This window comes from Mustelus asterias, chromosome 23, assembly GCF_964213995.1.
Source record: "Mustelus asterias chromosome 23, sMusAst1.hap1.1, whole genome shotgun sequence".
NCBI classification, from domain to species: domain Eukaryota; kingdom Metazoa; phylum Chordata; class Chondrichthyes; order Carcharhiniformes; family Triakidae; genus Mustelus; species Mustelus asterias.
In genome coordinates this window covers 34,500,706-34,523,235 of record NC_135823.1, presented here as the reverse complement: position 1 = coordinate 34,523,235, position 22,530 = coordinate 34,500,706, and the positions used below count along the sequence as shown (strand labels likewise).

The following is a 22,530-nucleotide window of genomic DNA, read 5'->3' as shown; positions in this document are numbered from 1 at the left end:
GCTGGGTGACTCTCCCATGCTCACTTGCAGCTGCTTCGAGGGGCAGTGGTATAGGAGCAGGTCAGCTGCCCATGTTCTCACCAAGGGTTGATGCATGGCTACAGGTTGAACCAAAACAAAACCCAACTGTCTTTAAGAACACACCAAATCTTACATTGAATTTAAATGTGTCCTTTTTTTTTCCAGAATTTGATAAATTTTTGGAAGAAAGAGCAAAAGCAGCAGAGAGAGTCCCAAATCTGCCTTCCCCTCCCTCCAGTAACTCTACTCCTTTGGCAGTGCCTGCTGAAAGCGTAAAGAAACCAGACCGTTCCAAGGATACGCTCTTTGCTTTATAACTGACGTGTGTTATTTTGGGTGTATGTATGTGCGTGCTGTTAATCTGTTAATGGGCAGGTTGCTGCTGTACAGTTTGCTATGGCTTCTCAATACGTGGCTGGTGATGCACTTGCATTTTGTGCATTTCCTTTCATTCTCTTCCTGCCCCCCCCCACCAAATAATTCATAAACTGGTGTGCACTCTTCAGTTTGAAACTGACATTTTTTTAAACTATTGGCTTTTAGCGTTCTCCACATAATGCATAATGATGTATTGTGCACATATATCGTTGGATTTGTAACACGTCTCTGCAGTTCATAACTAAATAATGGTTTAGAGCCACTACCTCCTAGAACAGTACTAGCTCAAAGGACCCTACTTCTTGATTAACATGCATCTTGCCAAAGGGAATTGAAATAACTGCCTGTTCTGGCATTATTACAAAGTGTTAATTCTTAAAATTTCAGCAAATGTGCTTTCTTATTTTAAAAAAACCCCTAAATTTCCAAGTAAGCTAGTTTCTCTGGCCAGAGCTCAGTTCTTTTAGGACATAGCACCTTGTATAATGCAATAAGCATCATATAAGTTTTCTGTATGATAAGGGACATTAGAGAAATTCACAAGTTTATTCTAAACTATATTTTAGTGCTGAACTATACTAATTGTATTACATGTGTAACACTAAAATGCAATGTGTTTCAGCTAGAAATGCATTGGAAATGTGCATTAAATGCAGGATGAACCCTGATGTAGCCAAGAGAAGATGATGATTGCTGCACAAGCATCCACTTGTGCATGCTTTTGCAAAGTGGTTAAATGACAATTTCTGAAGTAGTTGTGTGTGTGTGTGTGTGTGGTATTTTTTGTTTTAGTTAAGTCCTGGTTTCTTGGTGTTGGGAAATTTTTTCCCCACCTAGGAGCAGTGTTTTTCCTGGAACCATTATTGAAACAACTCATCAACCGCTCAGAAACACATCTATCATCTGTGAGATAGGATAACCATTTACACAGTGAGGCTTCACTGAGATATAATCCCACCTCCTGTAGTCAGGTCTATGTAAATCCTGATGTTTACTTTGAGTTTGTTGGTAGGGGAGGAAACAGATTATAGGTCTTGTACCTTTCGCCTGCAAGCTTGGGTTATATACAAGTTAAGGGAGGCCTTTTATTCTATCCAGTTCATTCTTCCATAGAAACCTAAACCCTACTGCTGAAGCATTTAACCGTCTCTTAAATTATGATTCCAGAGTTTCATCTTCCATTTTCCTATCTGCAAGACTATTCCAAACATTAATCCCTTTAACTGATTCCAAACCCTGTCTTTACCATTACCATCTTGTATCCATGGGTGCGATCTTATCTGCAGTTCACTCCATGCTCCTGCTGCAGCGAGGTTGGAGAATTTGGCGGCCAGCCAAATCTCCATTCACTGCAGCGGGATGGAAAAATCCCGCCGGTGTGAATGGTGATAAAATGAGGGCGGCACAGTGGTTAGCACTGTTGCCTCACAGTGCCAGGGACCGGGGTTCAATTCCGGCCTTGGATGACTGTGTGGATCATGCATGTTCTCCCTGTGTCTGCATGGGTTTCCTCCGGGTGCTCTGGTTTCCACCCACAGTCTAAAGATGTGCAGGTTTGGTTGAGTGGTTATATTGCCTCTTAGTGTCAAGGGGTATATATGTGGGGTTACAGGGATACGGCTTGAGTGGGATTGTTGTCGGCGCAGGCTCAATGAGCCAAATGGCCAACCTTCTAAACTGTAGGGATTCTAAGATTCTGGCACCTGTCTTTGTCCAATAGTTGTGCTCCAAATTTGCCTTCTCTGTTTTGTGTAAAATCCCTTCTCATTTGCCTTTTTAAAAGGCTTTAGTCTGTGTTCTTTTGGTACTTGAATCAGACCACTTGTCTATTTTTTTTTTGTTCAATGCTTTGGCTGTTCCAGCTATACATTTATCCCTTGGATGAGTTAGAACATAAGAACTATGAGCAGGATTAGGCCATCTGGTCCGTCGAGCCTGCTCCGCCATTCAATAAGATCCTGGCTGATCTTTTCGTGGACTCAGCTCCACTTACCCGCCCGCTCACCATAACCCTTAATTTCTTTACTGTTCAAAAATTTATCTAACCTTGCCAGTTGACTGGCATGGTAATTAGAGCTGCAGGTGCTGTAGATGGAAGGTCAGAGCACTCATCACGTCATTTTACTATTGACACTGGCCAGTTTTGCATTTTAATTTTGTATAGCAGTAACGATACCTGTGTTGCTAACAGCTGGTGATTAGAGATTTGTCTTATTGGGAATACTTGGTAAAACTTAAGGATTGGTATTATTTATTTCTAATGTTCCCCTCAGAACTATGGGAAAAAGACCTGCAGTGCAATTAGAAATGTTATCCTTTCCAAACTTGTGTTGCCTCTACTGAGTTTTTTGAGCTGTAAAGCAACAGGGTGGAATTGTTTTCATTAATAATGAGATGAAAGTGTATTAGCTGATTTACACCCCCACCATGTTTTGGTAGCAGTGTCCTACTTGAATCAAATTATAACACTGCCTGCTTCCATTAGTGGTTGAGATCTACAAACAGCTCGGCCATAAACTCTGGAATTCTCTTCCTCAGCCTGTCTGCTTCTCTCTGACTTCTATAAGAGTCTCCTTGAAACTTGTCAAACTATTAAGTCACCTGACTTGATATGTCATCCTCTGGCTTGGTGTAATTTTTTGTTTTTTTACACAATGTATGCTTTCCTACATTTGAAAGAGCTATGAAAACCCAAGCCACTGTTGTTTTTTTCTAACGAATAACACTGCCTCAGCCTTTTGAATATGTGTATTTTCTGAAAAATCCACGGAATTTTTATTCTACATTCTTTATCTAAAGCATTATGAACCGTTTAACACACACCCACCACCTGCTCCACAATACATCCAGGTTTTAAGTATAGAAAATCACTTAACATCCATTGGTGCTTTTACATTTGGTGTTTCTGTAGTTCAAGTTGTGGGCAAATGATGTTTTTGTCATGAATAATTCAACAGTGCAACTTTACACTTATATCTCCATGCCAACTGCATCTGCCAGATCTGTTTTTGCATTCTGTTTGTTCATAGTAGGATACTGACTTAACCCATTTCACTGTCATTTTTTTTGTCCTGGCATGTGGGTAAAGAGTATACCACGATTTTTCTCTCATTAAATAGTGCTGCATCTATTGTGATGTAACCAATTTTTAACCTATAGCCATGTTTGCTAAATGCTTCATCAAGATGATGAACTGTGGGAACATTAAAAGCCCAACTTATCAGTATTATTTTGAAAAGTTGACTTCTCCACAAAACTCTCAACAATTTTAAATCCAATGTGAAAAGCAGCAGGTGTCTGATATCCAAAGTAAAAGCACTCATCAGCAGATCAGACAACATCTGCTAAGAGAAAGAGTTAATATTTCTGCTGAAAGGTCATTAAAACATTATTTCTTACAGATGTAGCTTGCCCTGCTGAAGCTTTCCAACAATTTTTTGTTTTTATTTGAATTATTTCAATTGTTATGTTTATTGTTTTACATATTCTCAAACTCTAAATATTCTACTGTGGAAAAGTATTTCAAACACCTAACAATATAAAGTAGAACAAAAATAATTCAGAGTCTCATCTGTTGAGTTTGCACCCTAATACCAGGGATGCATAAATACATGCGGTTTTGTGATGAATGTGTGTATGGCTTGCACTACAATTCAAGTAAATGTATCTATGTATGGTTAGGTAGTTAGTATCTGTATGTTATACATGGTTAGGTAATTAGTAATGTTCTCCTTTTTTTATAAAGGAATATCAATCTGTGGATCTTATTTTTCACAACACAATTGCTAAATTTAGTAATAAAAATAAATTCCTTTTACCTCTCTTGATCAGTGCTCTGACCCATAAAGAACTGTTGTAAGACTGACAAAATGTAGTTATGTCCAACTCACCGGTCATTTTGTTTTCCACAGCTGAGATACCAGTGTTTCGGGTACTGGTCTGTTAGACACTATGGCTGTTAACTTAGCTTTGTGTTAAGTTTTCGGATCTATTTTACCATAGAAGTACGAACTCTAAGGTGGGATATGTGGTTACTTATATTAAGCACCTTTTATAATATGTAAGGGAAGTTATAAGATTTCTTTCCAGAGCTGTTCCCAATTAAACTGCCAAAGTAACATCAACAGGCTTTGCTGGTAGAAGCTTTGTTTGTTGCTTTCCAGACCCAATAGATGTACTTTGCTCAGCGTTTGTACATTCCCATTAATGCCTGATTTAACATCTTGAATAGGGATCAAAGCTAATAAAACAGAAGAAGGAATCCCCATCGCGATGTGTGAATATCCATATCTGTTAAACTGCGGATTTGGGCATGTTCTGATCAGTGCAGTTTCTTATCTCCCATTTATCTACAGATTTGTTCCATTTCTTGGTTTTGCTGAGGGATAATTTAGAAACTTTGTTTCTTCCCCCTTTCCAGGTTAGTGGGATAGATTAAACTGGCTTGGTTTGTGAATTAAGTACTGAATCACTTGAAGCTGCCCAGGAGTTTAAAAATAAATCTAGATCCTTCTTATAACATTATATCACTCTGTTATTGTAGCAAGAAAAAACTGGAAAAACAGTCCTGCAGATATAGATAAAGAGTATTATACCATCCTGGAGGAACTTTGTTCAAATGTGTATAAAAGGGTTAGCATCTGTTAATATGAATATTAATGTACAGTTCAATGGATTTATTGTAAAAAGATACTTTCAGTAACAGAAATTCTGATACTTTGATAAATAGACAATGTGTTGGTAGTATAAGGAATGTATAATTTAATAAACCTGCCAAACATGTTAATGTAACAAAAATAAAAGTAATGTGTACATGCAATTAGCAGCAATAGAATTAAAATGTAATATTTCTCATTGTTGGGTAGCATGATGTGTAATAATGACATTAGCATTAAGCTCCTTTTGATCAACAGTGTTTGTTAATACCAATCTGATCGTCATCTCAAATGGTGTAGTAATTATTAATGACCCCAATTAACATTGCCTCCTTAACTGTAGGCCTTCTAGGTGTTGCCACTTGCATAGTAGCAGAAAAGTCCTTCTGATTTGCAAATCACTTCAACCGTGTGCTTGTTAAAAGAATGGGTCGGAAGTGTGTGCATTTTGTAACAATGAAATTGTACTTTCACAGATCCTTATGAGTGTGCAGTGGTGGGTTTTCTATACCTGCGTTTCGGCTTGGAAAACTGCTTAGATGTTTTGATCTGTTGAGACACATATTTTGAGTTGGTACCCTTTATCCATTATTAAATCTATTGTAAATTTGCAGATACTGTTAAGATGCAAGGATTATGGATGCTGCAAATAATGATTGGATATCTATTACTAAAAAGTGGTATCAAAAAATATTTTAAATATAATGAACAGATAATGTGAGATAAACATTGTAAATGTAGGACTAAATTGTTCACTCATGTTTTCTCACAAACATTCACCAATATCAGAAATTATTTTTACTGTTCTTTTACAACCTTGGAAATGCGGCCCAGTGGAGAACGTTGTCCTGGGAATGAGCTTGGAATGAAAAGTTTTGTTTCGTATTGGATTTTTGGGAGGAGGAGCACTGTAGGACAGGAGGTGGGTGAATTGAAAATGACTGCTATAAGGAAAAGGAATATGGATACCTTTTTCAAAATAGTCACAAGACCACAACAGCATTTTTCACTATACTGTTATCCCACTGCCAGTAAAATAACAACATCACTTGAATTCTAGGTGAGGCAGTTAGAAATGTTAGCTGATATGGGGCTGTTTTTTCTAAATTTGAGGTTAGTTGGGCAGGGCAATGTTAAAGGCGTTCTAAACTTGACTGAGTCCATTGAGAGTACTTGAGGGATAGTACAGAATTCCCAGGGAGAATGGGGTTCTGAGATGATTTAAAAGCACTTTCTCTCCTCTCACATGATGAACTGTTTTGGATGTTACATCTAATCATACTTTTTATTGAGCAAAGTGTTGTCCAACTGCAAACTGTCCTTTGTCAGGCTATGTAAAACAATTCAGATTTTTAAAAGTAGGGTAACAAATATAAAATGCTGCAATATTTAATGAATAAAAATGTATAAATGCACAGTACCTAAGCTAATGTTCTGATATGTTCTTCCACTTGTTTGGATATGTTAGGGCGGCATGATGGCACAGTGGTTAGCACTGCTGCCTCACAGCGCCAGGGACTTGGGTTCGATTCACGACTTGAGTCACTGTCTGTGCGGAGTCTGCACGTCCTTCCCGTGTCTGTGTGGATTTCCTCCAGATGCTCCGGTTTCCTCCCACAGTCCGAAAAACGTGCTGGTTAGGCATTGGTCATGCTAAAATTGCTCCTCAATATACCTAATCATGCGTCGGAGTGTGGCGACTGGGGGATTTTCATAGTAACTTCATTGCAGTGTTAATGTAAGCCTACTTGTGACACAAATAAATAAACAAACTTTAGAAGAGGATGAGAAGTAGCCATACACTAGTGTACAATTACCTCCTCAAACTCATTTTCCCCGTCCCCTAAAAAGCTGACGCATCTCTCTCCTCACCACAATGTATTGAAATTATTCTGGCCACTATAAGATCAGCCATGATCTTATGGAATGGCAGAGCAGGCTTTGGGGGCCAAATGGTCTACTCTCACTCCTATTTCGTGTTCTTAACTTCTCCCCGTGGCACTTAGTGCACACTCACTGCCTCCAAGTGTGTAATCCTGATTTTTATGATTAAGCTTAAAATTATACATGGATTTTTATGTGCATTTTCCCCATTTTAAGAGGATATTCTTTCTAATCCTGGTTGGCACGGTAGCACAGTGGTTAGCACTGCTGCTTCACAGCTCCAGGGACCTGGGTTCGATTCCCGGCTTGGGTCACTGTGTGGAGTTTGCACATTCTCCTCGTGTCTGTGTGGCTTTCCTCTGGGTGCTCCGGTTTCCTCCCACAGTCCAAAGATGTGTGGGTTAGGTTAATTGGCCATGCTAAAATTGCCCCTTAGTGTCCTGAGATGCGTAGGTTAGAGGGATTAGTGGGTAAAATATGTAGGGATATGGGGGTAGGGCCTGGGTGGGATTGTGGTCGGTGCAGACTCGATGGGCCGGATGGCCTCTTTCTGTACTGTAGGGTTTCTATGATTAACCATTCAGACTGGCAAATAAAACCTGTTCTAGTGCAGGGTGTACATGTGGATAGGTCTGGTCCCTTGTTGGTGGATGACATGTGCAAGGGGTGTCAAACTATCAATGTCAAAAAAAATCAAGAAGGTTAAATATCATTCTTGAGTTTCTACTTTTAGTAAATGGAAAGGGATGAATTTAAGAATGAACCCAATCTTTAGATCCAGAACCTAGTTTGTTACAAGTAAGATTCATGATTATAATTGCAATTCAGTGTTGGGTTGGTACTGCAGAGAAGTGATTACTTTGTAAAGGCTTGTTAAACATATAACCAACTCAAAATTATGGAGCTTAACAGTGTGACCTCTTCAATTACATTCATATAACACAATGCATAACCTTGTAGGCTGTAAGAGCTAAACCCTTGTATGTTAGTCAATCAGCACAGGAATGTAGTTTAATATTTATTTATGAACATTTTGGCTTTTTTGGGTTTCGTTTCCACATAATGAGAATATACTTCATATATATTTGTCTATAACCTGGTATTTCACTAATTTGTGTTTCTGCACAGACTTGTGAATTATGTCACATTGTGTAAAAATTGTATGAATGTGTGGTTTGTACTGAACTGTTACTACTGTTTAAATTCTGTAGTGCTTGATTCTTGCATGTAATGTTACAAATAAACACTATTGGTGCGTGTACCTGTTATTTTTTTGCTTTGGTATTCTGTTCATTGCTTAATTGTGGGTACTCGTGATTAGAGCTGGTTCATTGTATTCTGCAGGCACTTACAGGTGAGTCAAGAGCCTTTGTGAACTGGAAATGGTTTCACTCAATAACTGTGCATATCGTTTGTAACCACAAGACATAGATCCTGTGAGTCTGTGCCCACGTAATGCGTACATCCTGTGACACACGCCATGCCAAGGCTGTTTGGTGCTGCTCCTAGTTTGGAAGGATGGCTTCTGGGTGACAAGGGCTATCCCTTGAAAAGGTGGATCATGACCCTACTCTGTCACCCAAGAACAGAGGAAGAGAGATATAAAAGTAGTCATGCCTCCACAAGGATGATGATAGAGAGGACTATTGGCCTGCTGAAGATGCATTCAGAGGTCTGGACCGATCAAAGGAGTACTGCTGTATCCTCCAGAGCATGCGTCCCTAATAGTCATTGCTCTCTGCACAATCTGGCTCTGGCAAAGGGGGGCCACTGGTTGCTGAAGATTGTGGGGCAGTTCCGGATGCCGGAGTGGATGAATCTACTGATGGGTCTGAGGAACTTTGGCAGGCATTGGGTGAGGCCATGGAGGCAGATGTCAGGAACCTTCAGGGAGGTAGGGACATCAGGAAGGCCTTGATAATGTGCACCTTCAACTAAGCTGCCATGGCATCGATTCCAGCTCATACCAAGGGCGCTGCCTCCATACAAGACATTTGTGATATACAAACCCAGAAACCCAAATTCCAACCACAGCTTATACAATAAAGTTCAAAGCCCCTGCCATCCCCACCTATATTTTTTAAAAATCACACGTACTCCAGCCATCAAAAGAGTTTTGAAATATGAACAGAAATAATGTCACCCATGAGAAGCCTCTGTTATGCTCAAGGTAGCTCAAGTTTATGGCTGCTGCAGTGGCATTGGAAGCAGCCTGTTGACTCTGTTGTGGTTGGCAATTGTTTGACTGAGCTTGAGCAGGCGCTACCTGGAAGGGAGTGCAGTGTCACAGTTGGACATTCAATTGTCATGGCCCTTTCAGATGCAGCAGTCATTGGCAGAAAAGCTGCTGCCCTCTGGAGTAACCTGAGAGGAACCCGCCAGGTGACATTCAGCTCATCTGCCAGTATGAGGTTCAAGCCTCCCTCTTTCACCATTAATCGACAGGCATTTAGCAGGGAGACTAGGTGCCTCATCCATCAGCTGAGGATATTGTCTATGTAAGGGCTGCAGATCTAAGCACAACCCCTGAAATCCCAATTCTGTTTGGGAACTGCCTCTCTGTGAGAGTCACCACTGTCTCGTTGCAGGAGGCAGTGTGCTCGATGCTCAGAGTAAACACAGTGCTCGTGTTCCCATGGACTCCTCCATGACAGAGACCATGGCACACAGCCCTTGGGGGTCTCCAGCAGATCTTTCCACACATCCCGCTGGCTCATCATCTGCCTCAGACTCAGCATTGCCTTGATATCTAGCCCTCCGCCATGCACGGAATACTCTCTGCCTCTGCCAGCTCCTTGTGCAAGTGTGGCATGCCCTGCCCACAGTGCACTACCATCTGAGCCAACAAATGAATGCCCACCGATGTGTTTGTATCTACACTGGTCTAGAAAGGGTGTGATGCAGGTGCATCTGTCTGTGTGTCCTCCTTAAGTAGTTAAAGGGGAGTTCTCTCTGGAGCCTCTTGAAGATAATGTATCTAAGCGAGGAATATAATATGTCTGTGCATTCAATCATCACACAGTCAATTATCATGCTAGGTGGGCTGGTGAGAAAATGGGGAGCTGCATCATGGTGCCATTGCGATTGGAGAATTAATGGACACTCTTGCTTTGACAATTCCATTTCAGATGACAACACCACACTGTTTTCACTCTCTGCCAATCTCATATCTGTGCACTGCACTCTTGCCTTCGTCCGAGACTCCTGCCTCTCCATGACCAGTGGAGCAAGCTCTGCGGTGCCTTCCAGCTCTAGGACATTTATCTATTAACCCAAACCTCTCCACCTTTATTTCCTTCAAGATACTCCTCGAAGCCAACCTCATCTGATCCATCCTTATATGGCACAACGTCATTTTGTTTTATAATGTTCCCACGAAATGCCTTAAGATGTTTTATTACATTAAAGATGCCATATAAATTGATGTTTGAGTAACAACGGCCATCATTGTAGTGACTTTATAGATTGCAATTATTAACAAATGATTCATGACTTTATTTCAAATTATTCCTTGTTCCAGCACCTTTTTGGTTTCATAATGAGTCACTGAACATCTGCCCCATATCCATTCTGTAACAAATTAGGTATCGAAACAAATTCACTTCTCTTTCATCTCTCTGACATCCTTTATACTTGTAGTAAATAGAAAGTAACCATTTTGGGAACAGCAACTTGATTTACAATATGCAGTGACACTTTCTCAAGGAGCACTTCTGGCCATTATTTGTGTGGCAAGATCCTGACCAAAGCCTGGCACAATACTATTATTGTGATGTTAGTTTTGTAATGAATGGTCTATGCTGCACGTTCCAGGACTATTTGCCCTAACTGCAGCTTCCTCCACCGAATGAATTTTGAAACATACCAATGTCTTTCTTCCTTTGACACCACAGTTTGTAACTTAAGAAAGTTGCTGTATAGAAATGATGCTAACATTTATTTGTGTGTAATAACAGCATGGCATATAACATGCATGTATAATTCCACACCTATCTGAGTCAAAGGCCTTTTGTAGATAGTTTGGGTCATGTTGAGATCAAAAAGGAGGAGGTATTGGGGGCCTTGAGAAACATTAAGGTAGACAAGTCCCCAGGGCCTGATGGGATATAAGCATAAGATAAAAGCAAATTACTGCGGCTACTGGAATCTGAAGCCAAAAGAGAAAATGCTGGAAAATCTCAGCAGTCTGGCAGCATCTGTAAGGAGAGAAAAGAGCTGATGTTTCAAGTCCAGATGATCCTTTGTCAAAGCTCTGCAGAGGATGAAATGAAACTGGGGACAGGGACAGCTTTGAGAGAGAGTAAGACGATGTTGTTGGACAATTGTGTGCTTCAACAAAGGGTTAGCTGGACTCAACATCAGCTCTTTTCTCTCCTTATAGATGCTGCCAGACCTGCTGAGATTTTCCAGCATTTTCTCTTTTGGTTCCTGATGGGAGATACCCCAGAACACAGAGAAGCAAGGGAGGAAATTGCTGGGGCCTTGAGAGAAATCTTTGTATCGTCACTCAGCTACAGGGGAGTTCCCAGAGGATTGGAGAACAGCCAATGTTGTTCCTTTGTTTAAGAAGGGTAGCAAGGATAATCCAGGTAATTACAGGCCAGTGAGCTTTGTGTCCGTGGTAGGGAAATTATTGGAGAGGATTCTTCAAGACAGGATTTACTCCCACTTGGAAATAAGTGGACGTATTAGCGAGAGGCAATGTGGTTTTGTGAAGGGGAGGTCGTCTCTCAATAACTTGATCGAGTTTTTTGAGGAAGTGACGAAGATGATTGATGAGGGTAGGGCAGTGGATGTTGTCTACATGGACTTCAGTAAGGCCTTTGACAAGGTCCCTGATGGCAGACTGGTACAGAAGGTGAAGTCGCACGGGATCAGAGGTGGGCTGACATGATGGATACAGAACTGACTCGGTCATAGAAGACAGAGGGTAGTAGTGGAAGGGTGAGTTTCTGAATGGAGGGCTGTGACTAGTGGTGTTCCTCAGGGATCAGTGCTGGGATCTTTGCCGTTTTATATATATAAATGATTTGAAGGAAAGTGTAACTTTTTTGATTAGTAAGTTTGCGGATGACACAAAAGTTGATGGAATTGTGGATAGTGATGAGGACAGTCAGAGGATACAGATCGGTTGGAGACTTGGGCAGAGAGATGGCAGATGGATTTAATCCGGACAAATGTGAGGCAATGCATTTTGGAAGATCTAATACAAATGGGAAATATACAGTAAATGGCAGAATCCTTAGGAATATTGATAGGCAGAGGGATCTTGGTGTACAGGTACACAGATCACTGAAAGTGGAAACACATGTGAAGAAGGCATATGGTATGCTTGTCTTCATTGGCCGGGGCATTGAGTTTAAAAATTGGCAAGTCATGTTGCAGCTTTATAGAACCTTAGGCCACATTTGGAATACAGTGTTCAATTCTGGTCGCCACACTACCAGAAGGATGTGGAGGCTTTGGAGAGGGTACAGAAAAGATTTACCACGATGTTGTCTGGTATGGAGGGCATTAGCTATACGGAGAGGTTGGAGAAACTTGGTTTGTTTGTTGGAGATGTACGAGGCAAGTTTTCTTTACACAGGGTGGTGGGTGGCTGGAACTCACTGTCAGGGGAGGTAGTGGAAGCAGATACAATAGTGACTTTTAAGGGACGTCTTGATAAATACATGAACAGAGGGATATGGTCCCCAGAAGCATAGGGGTTTTAGTTCAGTAGGGCAGTATGGTCGGTGCAGGCTTGAAGGGCCGAAGGACCTGTTCCTGTGCTGTAATTTTCTTTGTCAATCTTGGACACTTTTTTTCCCCCCAATCTATCCACACGCTGGCACAGTGGTTAGCACTGCTGCCTCACAGCACCCGTTCAATTCCTGGCTTGGGTCACTGTGGAGTCTGCACGTTCTCCCCGTGTGTGTGTGTGGGTTTACTCCAGGTGCTCCGATTTCCTCCCACAGTCCAAGAAGATACGCTGGTTAGGTCTATCCCCAGAAATGGAGACAGAAGTCAAGCAAAGGAAGTCTCAGAGACAGACCATGTGAGGGGAATGGAAATTAGAAGCAAAATTGATCATTTTTTCCAGTTCCAGGTAAGAGCAGGAAATGGCACCAAAACAGTCATCAATGTACCAGCAAAAGAAATGTGGGAAGCAACCCCTAGGAGAACAAGGAATGTTCCAAACACCCCAGAAAAAGACATGCATAACTAGGGCCCATGCAGGTACATATGGCCACACCTTTTATTTGGAGGAAATGAGACAAGTTAAAAGAGAAATTGTCAATGAGAGAAGAATTCTTGTTCCTGGTAGCCTTATATCAATAATTCTTTTTTGTCTTTTTGGGATTCTCTTCCTGTTCATCATTTGGTTCCACTGACAGCACCCAACCTAATGTTTCCTTAGAATTACTTCAGGATCTTATGTATATCATGAAACCCTAATTTGCATACAATAATGAGGCATTTCCTTAAATCAGCTATTCAGCAAAAGATTCAGTAATCCTAAACAACAACTTTTATTAGCATTTATATAGTATCTTTAACATAGTAAGGACTCATCCCAAGGTGTTTCACGGGGGAGTAACTGAACAAAATTGGACAGCAAAACACAGAGATATTAGGACAGATGACAAATAAAATTGGTCAAAGTTAAGCACGTTAAAGAAGGAGAGAGGGGTGGAGAGGTTTAAGGAGGGAACTGTAGAGAGTAGTGCTTAGGCAATCGATGGAACAATGGAAATTGGAGATGGACAAGAGGGCAGAACTGGAGGAATGTAGGTATCTCACAGATTTGTAGGGCTAGCGTGTTCATCCAGTAGTAAGGATATTTCAGTTGCAAGCAACAAAGTAAACCAAAGAAAAAAGGTTCAATAAAGAAACTATATTACACCAACACTCGGGCCACAACCTGGCCCCCAAATGCTCCCGAGAATCATACCATGCAGAAGAGGCCCTTCGGCCCATCAAGTCTGCACCAACACATTAGAAACACCTGAACTCCCACCAAATTCCCATTTACCAGCACTTGGCCCATAGCCCTGAATGTTATGATGTGCCAAGTGCTCATCCAGGTACTTTTTTTAAAGGATGTGAGGCAACCTGCCTCTACCACCTTCCCAGGCAGTGCATTCCAGATCGTCACCACCCTCTGGATAAAAACATTTTTCCCTCACATTCCCCCCCTAAACCTCCTGCTCCTCACCTTGAACCTGTGTTCCCTTGTGACTAACACTTCAATTAAGGGGAACAGCTGCTCCTGATCTATTCTGTCCATGTCCCTCATAATCTTGTACACCTCAATCAGGTCGTTCCCCAGTCTTCGCTGCTCCAACGAAAACAACCCAAGCCTACCTAACTTCTCTTCATAACTTAAATGTTCCATCCCAGGCAGCATCCTGGTGAATCTCCCCTGCACCCCCTCCAGTACAATCACATTTTTCCTATAATGTGGTGACCAGACTGCACACAGTACTCTCGCTGCGGCCTCACCAAAGTTCTATGTGAGTCATTTTCCAATTTTACAGTCAATTAGTTATTTCAGAAACACAAATTAGATGATGCAATCTATGAGACAGATTAGCAAACTAATTTGTTCTGTACTGGGTGACAGCTGTGTCAAAACGGTTGCACAAATGATTGTTCAAATACAGGAAATTATTGCTGGATATTTAGGCAAGCATAGAAGGTCAAAACAAGCAGCTGGACTTTATACAGTTATTGGTGTCACTATAGGTGAACAGTCACAAAATAAAAAATACTGTGAATATTAAAAATCTGATCTACTTTAAAAGTACAATATAACTGCTGCTGTTGCTGACGTTTGAGCAGTTTGAACCTTGTAAATAAATAGAATAGTTGCAGCATAGAAGGAGGCCATTTAGCCCATCATCTTTGTGTTAGCTCCCCGGAAAAACCACTCAGCCTGTGTCACTCCCTTTGCATTTCTCTGTAAACCTCTATTTTTTTTTCTATTCATAAAATAATCTGCAGCAAATCTCCAATGTGAGCAGCCTCTGGCATGTTGGAACAATACTTTCTATTGAAAGTCATGATTGAATTTGCCTCCACCAAATTCTTGGGCTATGCATTCCAGATCCTAATTTCTCACTGTGTAAAATGTTTTTCTTCATATCACCATTGGTTTTTTATACCATTCACCTTAAATATCCCCTGGTTTTCAACCTTTTGACCCAAGGAGACAGTTTCTCCTTTTTCTATTCTGTCCAAACCCCTCATCATTATGAACGTTGCCATCAAATTGCCTGTCAATCTTCTATTCTCTAAGGAGAACACACCCAGTTTATCCAATCTGTCCTCATAACTGAAGTCCCTCATCCCTGAAATCATTCTTGCAAATCTTTTCTACACCTTCTCTAATGCCTTCATGCTCTTCTTGGCCCCAATACTCCAGTTGAGGCCAAACCAATGTTTTACAAAGGTTTACCATAGCTTTCTTGTTTTTGTACTGTACTGAATACCTCTTTTATAAAGCCCAGGATTTCATTTGCTTTCTGAAACACTTTCTCAACCTGTCCTGATTTACTACCCAGTGTCACTTCCTGTGATCTTGCACCCCTTTTAGACTTGTATCCTTTATTTGATATTGCCTGTCTTTGTTCTTCCTACCAAAGTATATCACCTCTTATTTCTCTGGATTAAATTTCATCTGCCAACATGTTTGTCATTCCACCAGCCTGTCAATGTCTCCTTAAAATCTATCACTCTCTCAGTTTTTCCAAATTTTGTGTCATTTGCAAATTTCTAAGTTGTGCCCTATATACCCAACTTGAGGTCATTAATATAAATCGAGAAATCAGTGGTCCTAATACCAATCCCAAGTATCCCACTATATATCTTCTTCCAGTCTAAAAAGCAACTGTTCGCCACTACTCCCTGTTTACTGTCACTCAGCCAACATCATACTTATGCTGTCACCGCTCCTTTAATTTCATAATCTTCAACTTTGCTGACAAGCGTGTTATTTGCACTTTATCCAACAGCTTTCAGAAATTCATGTCCACCATATCAACCACATTATCTCATTTATCATCGCTACCAAGTTAGTTAAAATATGATTTGCTTTTAACAAATCCTTGCTGGCTTTCCTTAATTCATACACATTTGTACATGATGTTGTACAATCCCAGGTTTTGTCCTGGGATTATTGTTTTTAAATATTTTTTCCATTATCAAGGTTAAACTCCCCGTTTTGGTCTCAAATTGGACCCACTCCTTTTACCACGTTTTTACTATTCGTATACATAATGAAGATTGTTTAATCCCCTTCAATCTTAGCTACCAAACTTTTCCCATGCTCTCTCTGAACTTTCTATATTCAGCCTGGTTCTCCCCTGTATCATCAACCAGGCACAATCTTTTCCTGCTTCATCTTACTCTCTATTTCTTTTTTCACCAGGGATTCTGGCTTTGTTTATCTCACATTTTCCCTTTATGGGAAAGTTCCTTAACTATACCTGAACCATCTGCTGTTGCCCATTGTTCTGTTTCAGGTGCCTGCCAGTCTTTGCAATTTACTTGGGCCAGACTTGTTCACACCCCACTGAAATTAGTCCTCCGCCAATTGATTACTTTTACTCTGGATTGCTCCTCACCCGTTTCCATAGCTAACATAAACCTTACAATACTATGATCACTGTCCCCTAAATGTTCCCCTGCTAACACTTGTTTCATTGACTTATCTCATTTCTCAGAACCAGATCCAGCAATGCCTCCTTTCTCATTTGGCTGGAATCATATTAATCTAGAAAACTCTCCTGAACACAGTTTTAAAACCCTCCAGTCCCTTTGCCCTGTACAATATTACCTAAACCTTATTAGTTTAATTCAAGTTCCATGAAAACAAAGCATATGTAGGAGTGTTTTTCAGAGACTGAATATTAAGCTGGCTTTCATGTGAGGGATTTCCCTTCTTAGTTATGGCTCAGCTAATACAAAGATTCGCGGAGACAAGTATTCTGGTTAAAGGTGTATCTTTATTTTCCAGGCCTGGTCAACGTACAAAGGAGAGAGATTTGGGGCAGTTCCAAATCACCCCAAAGTTACTTTACTCTCAGTATTACAATTATACAATTTTCAAAAGTCATTTGCCCACCCCTCTGCTCACCCCAGCCAAGTATGAGCCAATCATTATTAATATGGATTATTTACCTTGGCCAATAACATGTTCTAAGGCATGGTGGGATGTAGTCAAGTAAAAAGAACAACATTCTTCGGAACAATCCAGCTACTGAGTGAAGGGAAAAAGCAATTATTATCAGTATCTCTAGACGGTCCTCATGAATAGAATATTCACTAGCCAAGGACAGTACTAGAGATCTCAGACAGGTCAATGAATAGACCATACATTACACCAGATAAAGAGGTCTAGGGAATGTTAAGAGACTGAGAAAGACTTTCAAATCCCATGTATTCCCATGCTGTCAGAGGGTAAATGTTATTGACTAAGGTAAACAATCCATACTAATGATGATTGGCTCATACCCGGCTGGGGTGGGCAAATGACTTTTGAAAATTGTATAATTATAACACAGAGTGATGTAATTTTAGAGTGATTTGGAACTGCCTCAAATCTCTTTGGTACGTTGACCAGGCCTGGTAAATAAAGAAATGTCTTTAACCAGAATACGGTCTCCACTAGTCTGTGTGTTAGCTGAGCTGTAATTAAGTGAAAATCAGCTTATTACTTAGCTTCTGAAAAAAGCTCCAACACCATAGGTTTGCACCTCTGTGTAATTTCCTTTCAATGTTTTTTCCCTCTACATCTTTCCCTACTAGAATCCCTACAGTGCAGAAGGAGGCTATTTGGCCCATCGAGCCTGCACCGACCACAATCCCACCCAGGTCCTATCCCCATAACCCCATGTATTTGCCCTGCTAATCTCCCTGACACTAAGGGGAAATTTAGCATAGCCAATCAACCCAACCTGCACATCTTTGGACTGTGGGAGGAAACCAGAGAACCCGGAGGAAACCCATGCAAACAGGGAGAATGTACAAACTCCACACCACAGACAGTCACCCGAGGCCGGAATTAAACCCAGGTCCCTAGGGAGGTGAGGCAGCGGTGCTAGCCACTGTGCTGCCCTAGTTAAAGTGGACTAGTTAGTGGACTGTAGAATACACCCAGTGTAATAGAACCGCTCTTGTTTCTTAGCTCTACTCAAATAGATTCTGCCCTTGACTCTTCTAGGACTTCGTCTCTCTCCAGCACCGCAATATTTTTTTCTTAATCAATACGGGCACACCTCATTTCTTTCCTTCCCTATCTTAGAACATAGAACAGTACAGCACAGAACAGGCCCTTCGGCCCACGATGTTGTGCCGATCTTGCCTGAGTTGCCTGAACACTTTGTATCCAAGAATATTTAGTACCCAGCCCTGCTCTTCTTTTGAGCCAGGTCTCCATTATCCTCATGACAGAAATTTCCTACTTGGCTTTGTGTGCCCGTAGCTCACCAACCTTTTATTTAAATTAAGTTGAGAAGGCTGAGATTGGCCAAGTAGTGGATAGTGTAGAGGATAACAATAATCTCCAAAACAATATAGATGGGTTGGTGGAGTGGACGGTAAAGTGGTAGGTGGATTTTAACATTGAGAAGTGTGAGGTAATGCATTTAGGGAGATCTAACAGTTATAAGGAAAACACAATAAATGGGAATACGCTAAGAGGGGTAGATGAAAGATCTTAGTATACAAATACACAGGTCCTAAAGGCAGCGGATCAAGTAGACAAGATTGTAAAAAGGGCATATGGAATGTTCTCCTTCAATGGCAGTGGTACAGAATATAAAAGTAAGGATATAATGTTGGAATTGTATAAAACACTGGTGAAGCCACAACTGGAGTATTGTGCGCAGTTCTGGTCACCACATTACAGGAAGGACGTAATTGCTCTGGAGAGAGTGAACAGGAGGTTTACAAGAATGTTGCCAGGCCAGAAAAGTGTAGCTATGAGGAGAGATTGGATAGGTTGGTGTTATTTTCCTTGGAACAAAGAAGGCTGAGGAGTGACTTGATTGAGGTGGACAAAATTATGAGGGGAAGAGAAAGGGTGGGCAGGATAGAATTGTTTCCCTTGGTGGAGAATTCTAGAAGTAGGCTTACATTCACACTGCAATGAAGTTACTGTGAAAATCCTCTAGTCGCCACACTCTGGCGCCTGTTCGGGTACACTGAGGGAGAATTTAGCATAGCCAATGCACCTAAGCAGCACTTCTTTGAACTGTGGGAGGAAACCGGAGCACCCAGAGGAAACCTTCACAGACACGGTGAGAACGTGCAGACTCCGCACAGAGAGTAACCCGAGCCAGGAATCGAACCCGGGTCCCTGGCGCTGTGAGGCAGCAGTGCTAACCATTGTGCCACTCTATAGAATCTATAGAACATAAATTCAAGATAAGTGGTAGAAGGTGCAGAGGGAACATGAGCAAGATTTTTTTTATGCAGAGGGTAGTGGGTGTCTGGAATTCACTGCCTGAGTTGGTGGTCGAGGCAGAGACCCTAAACTCTTTTTTAAAAGTACATGGACCTGCACCTTTAGTGCTGTAAACCACAGGGCTATGGGCCGGGTGCAGGAAGGTGGGATTAAGAAGGGCATCTGGGTCTGCTCAAGCTGGCATGAATAAGATGGGCCAAATGGCCTCTTTCTGTGCTGTAACTTTTCTATGGTTAAGAGGTGGCCCAGTAAGTGTGTTCAAGGGTTTTGAAACAAATGCAGCAGTGAAAGATTGTTTCCTCTAGTCTGTGAAACAGTAATAGGAAGGCACAAATTTAAAATAATTATGGAAAATAATTGAAGGGTTGGGGTGTTAGAAAATGCATCTTTCCACAAAGTGCGGTTAGACTATGAAATTCTCAACCACAAATGTTGGTGAGATAAATTCCATACATTCTTTCAAATCAGAATTAAATGGCTGCTTGAAAACAAAAGTAATTTAAAAGACATGATCACAACTTGATGGCTAATGTGCAAAAGAGACATGTGCAGACTTGATGAGCCAAGTATCAGGGTAGATTGAACAGATAGGGTTGCCAAACATCCAGGATTGGCCTGGAGTCTCCAAGAAGTGAAGAGCAATCTCCAGGACACTGCAGTGTGCAACTCTTAGGAAAATAACTGAGACATTTTTGTCATTTGCATTGCACAATTCTCTTTATCATAGTTATACCATGAAACCTCCAAGAATAACAACTCTATGAACAGACTTCCTGCACCCGGCCCATAGCCCTGTAGCTTACAACACTAAAGGTGCAGGTCCATGTACTTCTTCTTTGTTCTTTCATGAGCGTAGGTGTTCCTGGTAAGGTCAGGATTTGTTGCCCATCCCTAATTTCCCCTTGAACTGATCGGCCTTTTGGCTAAGATCAAGTGTAGTATGGTCGGCAGCCCATGGTTGGCCGCACTTGGTTGAGGTCATTAGGTTACACTGAAGCTTCATATGTTTCATATGAAGCAATTTTTTAAAGCGGCATCTCGGCCTTTTGGCTAAGATGCAAATGAGCTCAAGTCTTGGAGGAGGAACCTCCCCCTTCTCATAAGAACATAAGAACATAAGAAATAGGAGCAGGAGTAGGCCATCTAGCCCCTCGAGCCTGCCCCGCCATTCAATAAGATCATGGCTGATCTGACGTGGATCAGTACCACTTACCCGCCTGATCCCCATAACCCTTAATTCCCTTACCGATCAGGAATCCATCCATCCGCGCTTTAAACATATTCAGCGAGGTAGCCTCCACCACCTCAGTGGGCAGAGAATTCCAGAGATTCACCACCCTCTGGGAGAAGAAGTTCCTCCTCAACTCTGTCTTAAACCGACCCCCCTTTATTTTGAGGCTGTGTCCTCTAGTTTTAACTTCCTTACTAAGTGGAAAGAATCTCTCCGCCTCCACCCTATCCAGCCCCCGCATTATCTTATAAGTCTCCATAAGATCCCCCCTCATCCTTCTAAACTCCAACGAGTACAAACCCAATCTCCTCAGCCTCTCCTCATAATCCAAACCCCTCATCTCCGGTATCAACCTGGTGAACCTTCTCTGCACTCCCTCCAATGCCAATATATCCTTCCTCATATAAGGGGACCAATACTGCACACAGTATTCCAGCTGCGGCCTCACCAATGCCCTGTACAGGTGCATCAAGACATCCCTGCTTTTATATTCTATCCCCTTCGCAATATAGGCCAACATCCCATTTGCCTTCTTGATCACCTGTTGTACCTGCAGACTGGGCTTTTGCGTCTCATGCACAAGGACCCCCAGGTCCCTTTGCACGGTAGCATGTTTTAATTTGTTTCCATTGAGATAGTAATCCCATTTGTTATTATTTCCTCCAAAGTGTATAACCTCGCATTTCTCAACGTTATACTCCATTTGCCATATCCTCGCCCACTCACTCAGCCTGTCCAAATCTCTCTGCAGATCTTCTCCGTCCTCCACACGATTCACTTTTCCACTTATCTTTGTGTCGTCTGCAAACTTCGTTACCCTACACTCCGTCCCCTCCTCCAGATCATCTATATAAATGGTAAATAGTTGCAGCCCGAGTACCGATCCCTGCGGCACGCCACTAGTTACCTTCCTCCAACCGGAAAAACACCCATTTATTCCGACTCTTTGCTTCCTGTCGGATAGCCAGTCCCCAATCCACTTTAACACACTACCCCCAACTCCGTGTGCCCTAATCTTCTTCAGTAGCCTTTTATGGGGCACCTTATCAAACGCCTTTTGGAAATCCAAAAACACCGCATCCACCGGTTCTCCTCCATCAACCGCCCTAGTCACATCTTCATAAAAATCCAACATGTTCGTCAAGCACGACTTTCCCCTCATGAATCCATGCTGCGTCTGATTGATCGAACCATTTCTATCCAGATGCCCTGCTATCTCCTCTTTAATAATGGATTCCAGCATTTTCCCTACTACAGACGTTAAGCTGACCGGCCTATAGTTACCCGCCTTTTGTCTCCTTCCTTTTTTAAACAGCGGCGTAACATTAGCCGTTTTCCAATCAACCGGCACTACCCCAGAATGCAACAAGTTTTGATAAATAATCACTAACGCATCCACTATTACCTCTGACATTTCTTTCAATACCCTGGGATGCATTCCATCCGGACCCGGGGACTTATCCACCTTCAGTCCCATTAGTCTACCCAGCACTGCCTCTCTGGTAACATTAATTGTATTAAGTATTTCTCCTGCTGCCAACCCTCTATCGTTAATATTTGGCAAACTATTTGTGTCCTCCACCGTGAAGACCGACACAAAAAACTTATTTAAAGACTCAGCCATATCCTCATTTCCCACTATTAACTCCCCCCTCTCGTCCTCCAAGGGTCCAACATTCACTCTAGCCACTCTATTCCTTTTTATATATTTATAAAAACTTTTACTATCATTTTTTATATTAATTGCTAGCCGAGCTTCATAGTCTATCCTTCCTTTCTTTATCGCTTTCTTAGTCTCTCTTTGTTGTTTCTTAAATTTTTCCCAATCACTTGTTTCTCCACTATTTTTGGCCACTCTGTACGCAGCTGTTTTTATTTTAATACTCTCCTTTATTTCCTTCGTTATCCAC

General features: G+C 41.5%; 1 protein-coding gene across 12 annotated transcripts in view; it reads left to right on the top strand.

The window, feature by feature from the left end:
• The window catches only part of tom1l2b (target of myb1 like 2 membrane trafficking protein b), a 76,326-nt gene extending 68,120 nt beyond the window's left edge, over positions 1-8,206 (top strand). For 11 of the 12 annotated variants that reach the window (XM_078240252.1, XM_078240249.1, XM_078240258.1 and 8 more), the window contains one exon: positions 187-8,206. In XM_078240252.1, coding sequence (XP_078096378.1) covers positions 187-338 — 152 coding nt within the window. In that variant the 3' untranslated portion in view covers positions 339-8,206. The remainder of the gene's footprint in view (positions 1-186) is intronic. The other variant, XM_078240253.1, reaches the window with a different exon arrangement.
• Positions 8,207-22,530: the final 14,324 nt, after the last annotated feature.